Source organism: Colobus angolensis, unplaced genomic scaffold (genome assembly GCF_000951035.1).
Source record: "Colobus angolensis palliatus isolate OR3802 unplaced genomic scaffold, Cang.pa_1.0 Scaffold144, whole genome shotgun sequence".
In the NCBI taxonomy this organism is placed as follows: domain Eukaryota; kingdom Metazoa; phylum Chordata; class Mammalia; order Primates; family Cercopithecidae; genus Colobus; species Colobus angolensis.
In genome coordinates this window covers 2,950,238-2,961,702 of record NW_012114533.1, presented here as the reverse complement: position 1 = coordinate 2,961,702, position 11,465 = coordinate 2,950,238, and the positions used below count along the sequence as shown (strand labels likewise).

At 46.0% G+C, this 11,465-nt stretch overlaps 2 protein-coding genes across 4 annotated transcripts in view; one reads left to right on the top strand and one right to left on the bottom strand.

Annotated features, from left to right (window-relative positions):
* The window catches only part of PKD2L1 (polycystic kidney disease 2-like 1), a 43,148-nt gene extending 34,932 nt beyond the window's left edge, over positions 1-8,216 (bottom strand). Inside the window, exons 1-2 of one of the 2 annotated variants that reach the window (XM_011935547.1) lie at positions 7,600-8,216; positions 6,942-7,055 (exon numbers count right to left, since the gene is read on the bottom strand). In XM_011935547.1, coding sequence (XP_011790937.1) covers positions 6,942-7,055; positions 7,600-7,834 — 349 coding nt within the window. In that variant the 5' untranslated portion in view covers positions 7,835-8,216. Of the gene's footprint in view, positions 1-6,941; positions 7,077-7,598 lie in introns of both variants that reach the window. The other variant, XM_011935548.1, reaches the window with a different exon arrangement.
* Positions 8,217-9,816: 1,600 nt separating this feature from the next.
* Positions 9,817-10,377, top strand: LOC105507143 (40S ribosomal protein S16). Of its 2 annotated transcripts, XM_011935546.1 has the most exons (2): positions 9,817-9,969; positions 10,021-10,363. In XM_011935546.1, exons 1-2 carry the CDS (start codon positions 9,871-9,873, stop codon positions 10,309-10,311), a joined length of 390 nt encoding a protein of 129 aa, XP_011790936.1. In that variant the 5' UTR covers positions 9,817-9,870; the 3' UTR covers positions 10,312-10,363. The 2 variants fall into 2 exon arrangements, with proteins under 2 accessions (XP_011790936.1, XP_011790935.1); XM_011935545.1 differs by having other exon boundaries at positions 9,820-10,377.
* The last annotated feature ends 1,088 nt before the right edge of the window (positions 10,378-11,465 follow it).

Genomic DNA, 11,465 nt, shown 5'->3' with positions numbered 1-11,465 from the left:
AATGAAAGTATACAATATAATACAACTAGGTAAGAATGTATGCATAAACACTGGTAATATGAAAAATGAAAAATTCTTTAATACAGTGGTCATGAACTATATTTTAAAATATTCTTTAATATTTTTATATCATCTTTTAAATACAGCAATAAAAAGAAAGAATAGTAGTTAGCTAGTAGAATTTCTCAATACTCTGATTCTATTAGGGTAGGGCACGGAGTGGTAAAAAAACCTCGGAATTCAAGTCAGGCAACCAATCGCTGAGTTGGATTCCTCTTTCTTTACTTGCTTGCATGTGTGGCCTTGAACAAGCTGTTTGACTTTTCTAAATCTTTCTGATTTGTAAAATGGTAGTAATAGGCAGAACCAACTTCGCAGAGTCATTGGAAGCAGCCAGTGAGATAAAGTACATAACATAGCGCTAGGTGCACTGAGAAATTATTCAATAAAGGTTTGTTGTTTGTGCTGTTAATAATGATGATGATGGTGGTAGTGGTTGTGATAAACTGAGGGCTTCCAGGGAAAGCCTGGAAGTACTTTATCTTAAAGGTCTGACGTCACTTAAAGGATGCTACTCAAATAATACTATCCCTATATGTGGAGCCAACTACAAATTTTGAAAGGTATTTATATGTTATTTATTGATTTACTTTTAATTGACAAATAATCACTGCTTTTATTTTATTTTATTTTTGAGATGGAGTCTTGCTCTGTTACCCAGGCTAGAGTGCAGTGGCATGATCTCGGCTCACTGCAACCTCCACCTCCCAGCTTCAAGCGATTCTCCTGCCTCAGCCTCCTGAGTAGCTAGGACCACAGGAGCGTGCCACCACACCCGGCTAATTTTTGTATTTTTAGTAGAGTCGGGGTTTTGCCATGCTGGCTAGGCTAGTCTCGAACTCCTGATCTCAGGTGATCTACCCGCCTCGGCCTCCCGAAGTGCTGGGATTACAAGCATGAGCCACCGCACCCGGCCCACTCTGTATCTTTATGGGGTGCAATTGTGATGTTTCTTCAGATGTATACATCATGGAATGATCAAATCAGGCTAATTAACATATCCATCGCCTCAAATATTTCTTTGTGTTGAGAATATTTAAAATCCTCCCTTTTAGCTATTTTGAAAGATATAATACATTATTATTAACTGTGATCATGAAAGTTATTTTTTCCAAGTTTCCACAAGCAGCACTGAGAAGTTGTTTTTAATGCACTTTTTTAGATAAACTTTATTTATTTATTTATTTATTTATTTATTTATTTATTTTTGAGACAGAGTCTTTCTCTGTCGTCCAGGCTGGAGTGCAGTGGCATGATCTTGGCTCACTGCAACCTCCGCCTCCCAGGTTCAAGCGATTCTCCTGTCTCAGCCTCCTGAGTAGCTGGGATTACAGGTGCCCACCATCACACCTGGCTAATTTTTGTGTTTTTAATAGAGATGGGGTTTCACCATGTTGGCCAGGCTGTTCTTGAACTCCTGGCTTCAGGCAATCCACCCGGTTCGGTCTCTCAAAGTGCTGGGATTACAGGCATGAGCCACCGCGCCCAGCCCACTTTATTTTTTTAGAGTAATTTTAGGTTCACAGAAAAATTGAATGAAAGGTGCAGAGATTTCCCATAGATCCCCTGCCCTCACATAAGTACAGCCTCCCCTGCCATCAACATCCAACACTAGAGTGGTACCTTTATTATACAATGGACCTACATTGACACATCGCTGTTACCCAAAGTCCACAGTATATGTTAGGTTTTACTCTTGGTATTGTGCATTCTATGGGTTTTACATATAATGACAGGTATTCACTATACAGAGTAGTTTCACTGCCCTAAAAATCCTCTGTACTTTACCTATTCATCCTTCTCTTTCCCCAACTCTTAGAAACCACTGACAACTTTTAGTATCTCCATAGTTTTATCTTTTCCACCACGGCATATAGTTGGAATTACACAGTATGTAGCCTTTTCAGATCGACTTCTCTCTTGAAAGGTATTTTTTTAAGGCCGGGCGCCGTGGCTCAGGCCTGTAATCCCAGCACTTTGGAAGGCCGAGACGGGCGGATCACGAGGTCAGGAGATCGAGACCATCCTGGCTAACCCGGTGAAACCCCGTCTCTACTAAAAAATACAAAAAACTAGCCGGGCGAAGTGGCGGGTGCCTGTAGTCCCAGCTACTCGGGAGACTGAGGCAGGAGAATGGCGTAAACCCGGGAGATGGAGCTTGCAGTGAGCTGAGATCTGGCCACTGCACTCCAGCCTGGGTGACAGAGCGAGACTCCGTCTCAAAAAAAAAAAAAAAGAAAGAAAGGTATTTTTTTAATGACCAGTCTAGAAGACCAGGTGAGGGTTTTGAATTTCCACTAGATAGTACAAAGATAACTACTACCAGTGATTGTGTTTGGTTCTTTATGCATGTTATCTCCAGAAGACAAATGTTATTATCCTTATTGGTAGAACAAGTGTTCAAGGTCACAAAGCCAGGAAGTAGAGGAGCTAGTATTTGAATCCAGTGCGTCTGACTCCAATGTTTTTATGTTTTCATCATGCCACAGTGCTTACCTAGTAATAAACACAGGTTCTGGAGCATTTAAACCCAGTCACGGGAACTGACATGGAAAAGCACACTGGCACAGCTGCATATCCAACTGCATGTCACTCCAGTTCTTAGAAAACAGCATTCTGATAGAGGAACGCAACAGCCACCTCGCTTGGTGCCAGCTTTCAGTCTTATAACTTGTATTCCCAATCCTTAGGCAGGAGAGCTCAGTCAGCATACTGACTAGCCAAATTAAGTGGATCTGGTTCAGTGTTTCTTTACCTTTTTTGCATTATCCGTCTCCCCAGAAGTCTCTTTAGACATTTTCTTCCTAATCACTCCCAATTCCAATACCGCAGACAGACTCTACATTTTCTTATGTACCGTGGCTCTTCGGAGGCCCAAAAGCCATTGTAATATCTAAAGGATTGTTTTTGCCCTTGGAGAAACTATTTTTACACACTTGGGGGCTACATCATCCCCACTGAGAACGTATGGTCTAGATGCAGTTGGCCAGAGCTCAGGGAGGCTAACAGGGAGTTGAGACACCAGGGAGGTGAGGGCAGGACCTCGGAGAGCGCCGAAGTGGCCCTCCTGAGGCCATTCGAAGGCTCCATGTTGCCTGAAAATATGTCTGAAAGGAAAAGGCAGGTAGATGCAGGGGCTAGGAAACTAGTACTAGTTTTATCTTACTAAATGTTGTAGGAATAATCAGAATGTGAAGGCCTCCTAATTCTGTTTCATAAAAAGTTCTTGTGTGGCCGGCACTTTGTGAGCGTGGACTTTAATTCTCAAGGCCCAAGGCAGTTAAATGGCACATTTTCAGGTAGTCTAACGATTTCAGGGTCTTTATTTAGAGCCCAATTCCATAGGACTTAGAGGTTTTCTGAGGTTTAAAGGTATCAGATTAATTCTCCCTTCCTCACCCTCCACTGCTGGCTGGGTTTATGATGCCACATTTATAGTTTTACAGTGCCTGCTGTGACTTGAAGACAATAGGCACTATTTACCACGTGCCAGACAGACACTGTGCTAAGCATATTAGTGAGCTGTTTTATTTAACCTGCATAATAATCTTCTCAGGTGGGTCTGATCATTATCCAAGGATAAGAGAGGTTAGCAAACTTGCTCAGGATCACACAACTGATAATTGGGGAAGCACCAGATCTTGAACCCACAGAGTCGACTTCAGAGCCTCACTGCTTAACCAGCATGCTATACTGCCACCAGATTGACTCAGTGGCCCTTGTAAGGCTTTTGTTTTTAAAAATCCCATTAATATCCTTAGCACAGGACTATTATCTCCCCTACTCAACTTTCCCAGAGATATTTCTGTGACCCAAGGTTTATATTTCTGTCCTCTCCTCAGGAGAACTTAAAATTTGTCATGTCACTCCTATGCTTAAAACTCTTCAATAGCTCTCCCTGTACCCCTCAGAATAAAGTCCAAATTCTTTATCATGCCTTATAAGGCCCCTCATGATCAACTGCTTCTTATAAGGCCAGCCTTGTTGTCTTTTACTATTTTGCTTCTCAAACTCTCTGCTCCAGCCACGTTGATGCACTTTAACTAAACTGTGCCCTCTGTCCCTTTTGGGCCTTGGCACATGCTGTCCCCTCTTCCCGGAGAATTCCTTTTTATTCACCTCCCTTTCAAGGGGGTAAATCCTCCATATCTCTCAGGTTTTAGCTCAGATATCACTTCTGCATTTCCTCACAGATCCCCCAAATCTGGGTACAACAGAAATAATGGCATGGCAGTACTCTGTGCTGGTCAGATTGTCCGTGGCATATTTTGTCCAGTGCCAGGCATCACATAGATGAAGTCAGGCAGGCAACTAGTATGGAGAATGCTTTGAAATTGCTTTTAATACATGCCAGGCACTGAGTTAATGATTTCATGGCTATTATCTCACATAATCCTATTGGATTGGGTGAGTACAGATGAGGAAACTGAAATTCAAAGAAGTTAAGCAAATTGCTCGAGGGCCCTCAAATGGTGAATGGCAATGCATGATGTTTAACCAAACCTGTGCAAATTCAGAGCCCATGCCTTCAATCCCTGCATAATACTACCTCTGAAAACCATAGTATCATGACTAGATTAGTGATAAAATAGAAGTTATTTAACCTAAAGAACAAATGATCAAGAGCAAGCTATATTCACTCAAACAGTTGAAAGGTTGTCACTTCAGAGAGTAACAGGTACACATCAGTAGTTAGCTTAATAGAAGAAAGTTCTAAAAAGGAAGTGAGCCTCTGAGGGGAAAGGCCCAAGTATCTGTCATCTACGTGTTTCTCAGTCCAACGTCTGGCTCAGAGGAGGGGGCTCCATAAGAGGAAGGAAACAGAGCTGCCCAGTAGTAGAATGGGTTGCTCATGAAACGGTGACAGCCCCATTGACACTCCCCCAGTTGGGCTGGTTGGCCGCCTGACAGAGTGCCATGGGAAGGATCACAGAGAAAGGATTGCACATATTCTGCATCCTAAAATTAGATGACCTCTAACGCCCCCGTCCACTCAAGGATTCTGTAATTACTGGACTAAGTCTATGACTCAGATTTTGGCAAGTCTCAGACCATCCGGCAATGCATCAGTGCACTGAGATCTCAAAAAGTAGAGAACATGAGTGGATTGGACTCCTGGACTTCCAGAACCCAAGCTTCCACTCTTTCCAGCTCCATACAATGGAGTTAGAAATGGTTCATTGTAACTCTGGGGAGCTAGAAACAGTCCTGTTCCAGAGGCTAACCTGGAAAAAGAGATGTTTAAGTCATTTTAGAGAGAGGCTCTGCCTGTGGGATTCAGCTGCTGTCATGGGATCTGAAAAAGGAGATGACTTCTCCTTGCTAGCAGATGGTTAGGACAAAAAAATCAATACATCATCAGATGAATTTCTGACAGCCATTTGCTGAAAGGACTTGAAAAGGCTCCACAAAATGTACATTGGGCCAGCCGTTGTTCCTCACTTGCACTGTATCCTTTCACTCCCTGCTGAGTGGCCAGTGGCAAACACAGAGGACTGTCCCCTCTGTCCAGCATGGAGTGAGTTTCGATAGAGCTCAGCCAGAACCAGTGCTTTCTGCCAGCTTTCCTAGAGGACTCGCACAAATGTGGGTGGCTCAAAAAATAAGAAAACGTTCCATCAACATTGATGTTATGAGACTCTCTGACTCCACTTTCAAAAGATTTGTGCACCCCGACAAGAACAGAGTATTGTGGAGCCTAGAACACCTAATAATGAGGGCACCTTAGTTGTATGGTCCAACCTACAGCTTTAATCAAAACACGACTCCACACACAACTATATTAAACTAGGCAAACATCACTTGTGCAATTTTTGAAAGAAGTAATAAACCAAATACAAAGTGCTGTCATTACCTACAGGTCTAACAGCATCTGTTTGGTCCAATTGTATTATTATTTACAGTTCTTTGACTCTATCTTTCCATATTCGCCCTCCTATCTTTTCACTTGCTTCTCTCAACTTAGAGATCAAACCTTCCCGGTTTGTGTCTATAGCTAGAGCCTCAGTAAGCTTCCTCCAATGGTGCGTGGCATGGTGGTCTCTCACATGGGACCATCACCACTCCATGTGTGCCCCTCCCTCTCTTAGCAGGGATCTGAGATCTAAGGTTGCCTGAATCTTTTACTTCCTCTCTTTTTTCTTCCATTCTTTTACTGCCCCTAAAGAAACATGAATCAGATACAGTATAATAACTATGTGAAGCCCACCAAACTATTTTTCCAAACAGAAGGGAGTGGTTTTCCACTCTTTTTTTTTTTTTTTTTTTTTTTTTAAGACAGAGTCTCGCTCTGTCCCCCAGGCTGGAGTGCAGTGGCGCGATCTTGGCTCACTGCAACCTCTGCCTCCAGGGTTCAAGCGATTCTCCTGCCTCAGCCTCCTGGGTAGCTGGGATTACAGGCACCTGCCACCCAGCTAATTTTTGTATTTTTAGTAGAGACAGGGTTTCACCGTGTTGGCCAAGCTGGTCTCAAACTCCTGACCTCAGGTGATGTGCCCACCTCGCCCTCCCAAAGTGCTGGGATTACAAGCGTGAGCCACCGTGCCAGCCCACTCTCTACAGAAGGGTAAAAAATTTTCACCTTTCACCTTTTCAGCCAATAGAAAACAATGGCCGCAAAGTGAACTTAAAAACTGGTTTCCCCTTGTAATTATTGACCAAACTGCCTTCCTCTTCTGACATATTCCTTTTAAACAAAATATCTTAAGCTGCAAAGGTAAATAGATGGGATTGGAATATTGTTATCTAAAGTTCCCGGATATAGCCTGCTTACACAGATAGATGCTAGCTCCACAGGTGTTACCCACAGGAATGTTTATACAGATGGAGCACACATAGATGTTTCTCACAGACAGAGGTACACAAACACAGATGCTACTCACATAGACAGATGTCCACCAGGAACACAATATATACCAACAGCTCCCGTAGGGTGGTCTTGACATAAAGTTCCCGGTTCTCAGCTGTGTTCTCAGTCAGGGTTGTTCCCCAAAGTCCTAAAGGGTATGGGAGAGATGGGATCCTCAGTGGCAGTGTTCCTCTCAGTCATCCCCACCCATCTGTCCGGGGACTTTAGCCCCTTTCCACCCCTGCCCTTCCTTGCCCATCACCTTCATCCTTAGCTGAATCTGGCTACTCTACCCACACCCATGCTTGACCTTCCCATCAACTCCCTGAGGTCGACAGAGGTGAAGGCCCTGGCTCGTAGAGAATGAAGGCATGGAAAGGAGGCACCTGTTCCAGGTGGGGTAGTCTAGGGCATCCTCACATCCACGTCCTCCCTCAACCCAGCTCCCACATACTCTTCTGGGTCCCCAGGTGATGACCATGCCAGGCCCCCCACAACCGGTAGACCGCTCAGCTGGTCTCTGTGTTCTGGGGTGTGCAGCACTACCACAGGCAATTCACACACCCCAAAGTGACACTGAAAGGTCACCTCTTCTTCAGATCACATTCCACCCCCACCCCCTGCCCTAAAGCTTTTGGTGACTCCTTCTCCTGACTGTAATATCCCAGGGGAACCCTCCCCCTATCCGGTACCTCTGATGCCTCGACAGATATGGAGGCAGCAGCTGGACACCTGAGTCCTGTGTGCCGTCTCCTGGGGTTCATCTTCAGGCTTCTTGGGTTGGGGCTGGAGGGGCCCTGTGCTGGAGATGGTGCAGACCCTCAGCGTCCCATGTGGCGAAGGGGGACCACTGTAGGCGGGGTTGTCCCAGGCTCCACTCCCCAGCTTTTGCAGTTCCTGCCCCTCAGGAATTTCCACAGCATTCATGGGGAATGAGGTAGGGGGGCCTGGTACCCCAGGTGCCCACCCTCAGCTGGAGGAAGAGGGAGCAGAGGTACAACCCAGCCTAGCCAGCAGAGAGCAAAGGGAAGGGCGTCTGAGAGCAGCTGTTTCCACACAGCCTGGGCTGCTGCCTTTTGTAGGGGGATGTCTGTGCCCGCTGGGGAGGGAGCGGATGAGAGGACAGGGTGGGGAAGGACCATCAATCCTGTCAGGAGCTGTCTCTCCCTCTTGCTGCAAGCCCCAGGGACCAGTAGAAAGGGGAGGTGAGGGAACTGGAAGGTGGGGGTCTGAAGAGGGGAGAGAGGGGAATAGGAGGAGGATGTGGAACTGGGAGTGGAAGGAGAAACAGGAGGAAGAGGCGATGCTGGGGATGAAGGGGGCTGCTTGCAGATGTGCCTGGTGGAGAGAGGGCTCCGAGATCGGACAGAAGAGACGATCAAAGAGCAATGGGAGGAGCTGAGACGGGAGGGGAGCCGGGGCCTGTGCTGTGGGTCTGAGCTCATTCCCACTAAAAGCTCCTGAAAGGGCCGACATGGATTGGGGTGGGGACCGAGGCCGGGGAGGAAGGCTGAAGAGCGCTGCCTCCCTCCCAGGCTTTGCCCACCTCCCAGGCTCAGCCAATGGGTCTGAGGCTCCTGTCTTGTCTCACCTTGAGCTGTCCCCTGGTGAAGTAGAGACGGGCGGCTCCCCTCCCTCACTTCACCCTCTCAGCTGCAGGGAAAGGACAGGGGCAGGAGGAACCCCAGTCTCACATACTTCAGGGCGCTGAGGGGGCAGAGGAGAGGACCGCAGAGTCCTAGGTTGTCTATATTCCTTGTTCTGAGGCTTGCCTTTCCATGGCTTACGGGTGAGATACACCAAGAGAGGGAGTCCCTTAAGGGTGTGGGGCTCAGTATGGGAAAAAGGCTACGACCTGGTTGGGAGGCTGGATCAGAGAACAAAGGACAAGGACAGTATGATGCGGGACTAAAGGGGAGTGGACATCTGGATCCAGCTGAGTTGGGAACCTTTTCCCATGGCTCTGCTTAGTCCTGGGCCTAGAATTGTAAGCTTGAGCACAAAATGGAACTACGCATGATATCAGGATCGATCTGCTTTCTTTATAATCGCAGGTCTCTGAATTAAAACTGTGGCATGGGCCCCCAAGCACATTCCTGCCTGTGCCCTGCTCCAGCTTCCGATCACCTGCCCCAGCTCCCCTATAGGCATGCATGATGCCCCAGAATGGGGCTGGTCCCACAGGTGGTGGTGGTCATCCTGCAGTTTCTCCTCCTTGAGGCTAGAGGAGAGACTTTCCTCTCCCAACTCCTGGCTCCCCACCTAGGGCTACTCACTGGCCTGAAGCCCAGCTTCACATTCAGTAAAACATCAGCCTTGTCAAAATAATCAGTCTTGAGTGTCCCTATAAAGAGATCTTGGCTGGCTGTGGTTGCCCACACCCGTAATCCCAGCACTCTGGGGGGCCAGGGCGGGAAGATCACTTGAGCTCAAGAGTTCAAGACCAGCCTGGGCAACATGGTGAAACACCGCCTGTACAAAAATAAATAAATAAATAAATAAAAATAAAAATAAAAAAATTAGCCAGGCATGGGGTGTGTGCATGTAGTCCCAGCTACTCAGGTGGCTGGGGTGGTAGAACCACTTGAGCTGGGGAAGCTGAGGCATTGAGGCTGCAGTGAGCTGAAACCACACCACTGCACTCCAGCCTGGGCAACAGAGCAAGACCCTGTCTCAACAAAAAAGAAAGATAACAAGTGTTGGCGAGGCTGTGGAGAAAAGGGGCCCCTTGTATGCTTGGCAATATTGTAAATTAGTACAGACATCTTGGAAAACAGTATGGAGGTTCCTCAAAAAAACTAAAAATAAAATTACCATATGTTCCAGGAATCTCAAAGGAATTGAAATTAGTGTGTTGAATAGATGTCTCCTTTCCCATGTCCATTGCAGGATTATTAACAATAGCCAAGTTTTTTCCGGTTGGAGCGCCGCGCGGTTAGGTTCTCTCGTCCACGGTTGCAGTCATGCCGTCCAAGGGCCCGCTGCAGTCGGTGCAGGTGTTCGGACGCAAGAAGACAGCCACAGCTGTGGCGCACTGCAAACGCGGCAATGGTCTCATCAAGGTGAATGGGCGGCCCCTGGAGATGATTGAGCCGCGCACGCTGCAATACAAGCTGCTGGAGCCAGTTCTGCTTCTTGGCAAGGAGCGATTTGCTGGTGTGGACATCCGTGTCCGTGTGAAGGGTGGTGGTCACGTAGCCCAGATTTATGCTATCCGTCAGTCCATCTCCAAAGCCCTGGTGGCCTATTACCAGAAATATGTGGATGAGGCTTCCAAGAAGGAGATCAAAGACATCCTCATCCAGTATGACCGGACCCTGCTGGTAGCTGATCCCCGTCGCTGCGAGTCCAAAAAGTTTGGAGGCCCTGGTGCCCGTGCTCGCTACCAGAAATCCTACCGATAAGCCCATCATGACTATCAAAATTCATCTGTGTAATAAACAGTTTTTGAGGGATAAAAAAAAAAAAAATAGCCAAGATATGGAAACAATCTAAGTATCTATCAAAAGATGAATGGATTTAAAAGATGTGGTATATATGCACAATATAATATACTCAGCCTTGAAAAAAAACACAGAAAATTCTGTCATTTACTACAACAACATTGATAAACCTAGAGAACATTATGTTAAATGAAATAAGCCAGGCATAATGAGACAGATGCCCTATGCTCTCACTTATATGTGGAATCTAAAAAAATTGAACTCATAGAAGTAGAGAGTAGAACAGTGATTACCAGAGGCTAGGGGTGAGGGGTGGGTGAGAGGGGAAGAGAGTGGTTGATGGATAAAAGCTTTCAGTCAGGCAAGAGGAATACATTCTGGTATTCTGTTGCACAGTGTGGTGACTACAGTTCATAATGAGGTACTGTGTGCTTCAAAATAGCTAAAAAAGAGGATTTAAAATGTTCTTACTACAAAGAAATGACAAATATTTGAAGTGGTGAATATGCTAATTCACCTGATTTGATCACTCCACAATGTATACATGTATCAAAATGTCACATTGTACCTCATAAGTATATAGAATTATTATTTATCATTTGAAAATAAAATAAAACTTTAAAAAATGGAGCAAATGGGCCAGGCACAGTGGCTAACACCAGCACTTTGGGAGGCCGAGCTTGAGACAAGGGATTCAAGACCAGCCTGGGCAATAAAGTGAGACCCTGTCTGTACAAAAAAATCAAAAAATTAGCTGGGCATGGTAATGCATGTCCGTGATCCCAGATACACAGGAGGCTGAGGCACGAGGATTGCTTGAGCCTGGTCAGGGCTGCAGTGAGCCGTGTCCATGCCATTGCACTCCAGCCTTGGTGACAGAGAAAGAGCTTGTTTCAAAAAAAAAAAAAATTCAGCAGTAGCAAATGGAGGCATGAATAATGCGAGGTAGCATATTTTAATGGTATAGACACTAAACATTATGAAGTTTAGAGGAAAAGGCAGCTTCCTCTGGAGGAAATGAAACAGAAGCTAGATCTTGATGGATGGGTAAGGTTTGGGAAGGAAGAGCCCCATCAGGTTCGGATAGGAAGGTTTGGAAAAGGAGAGGTTCCTTC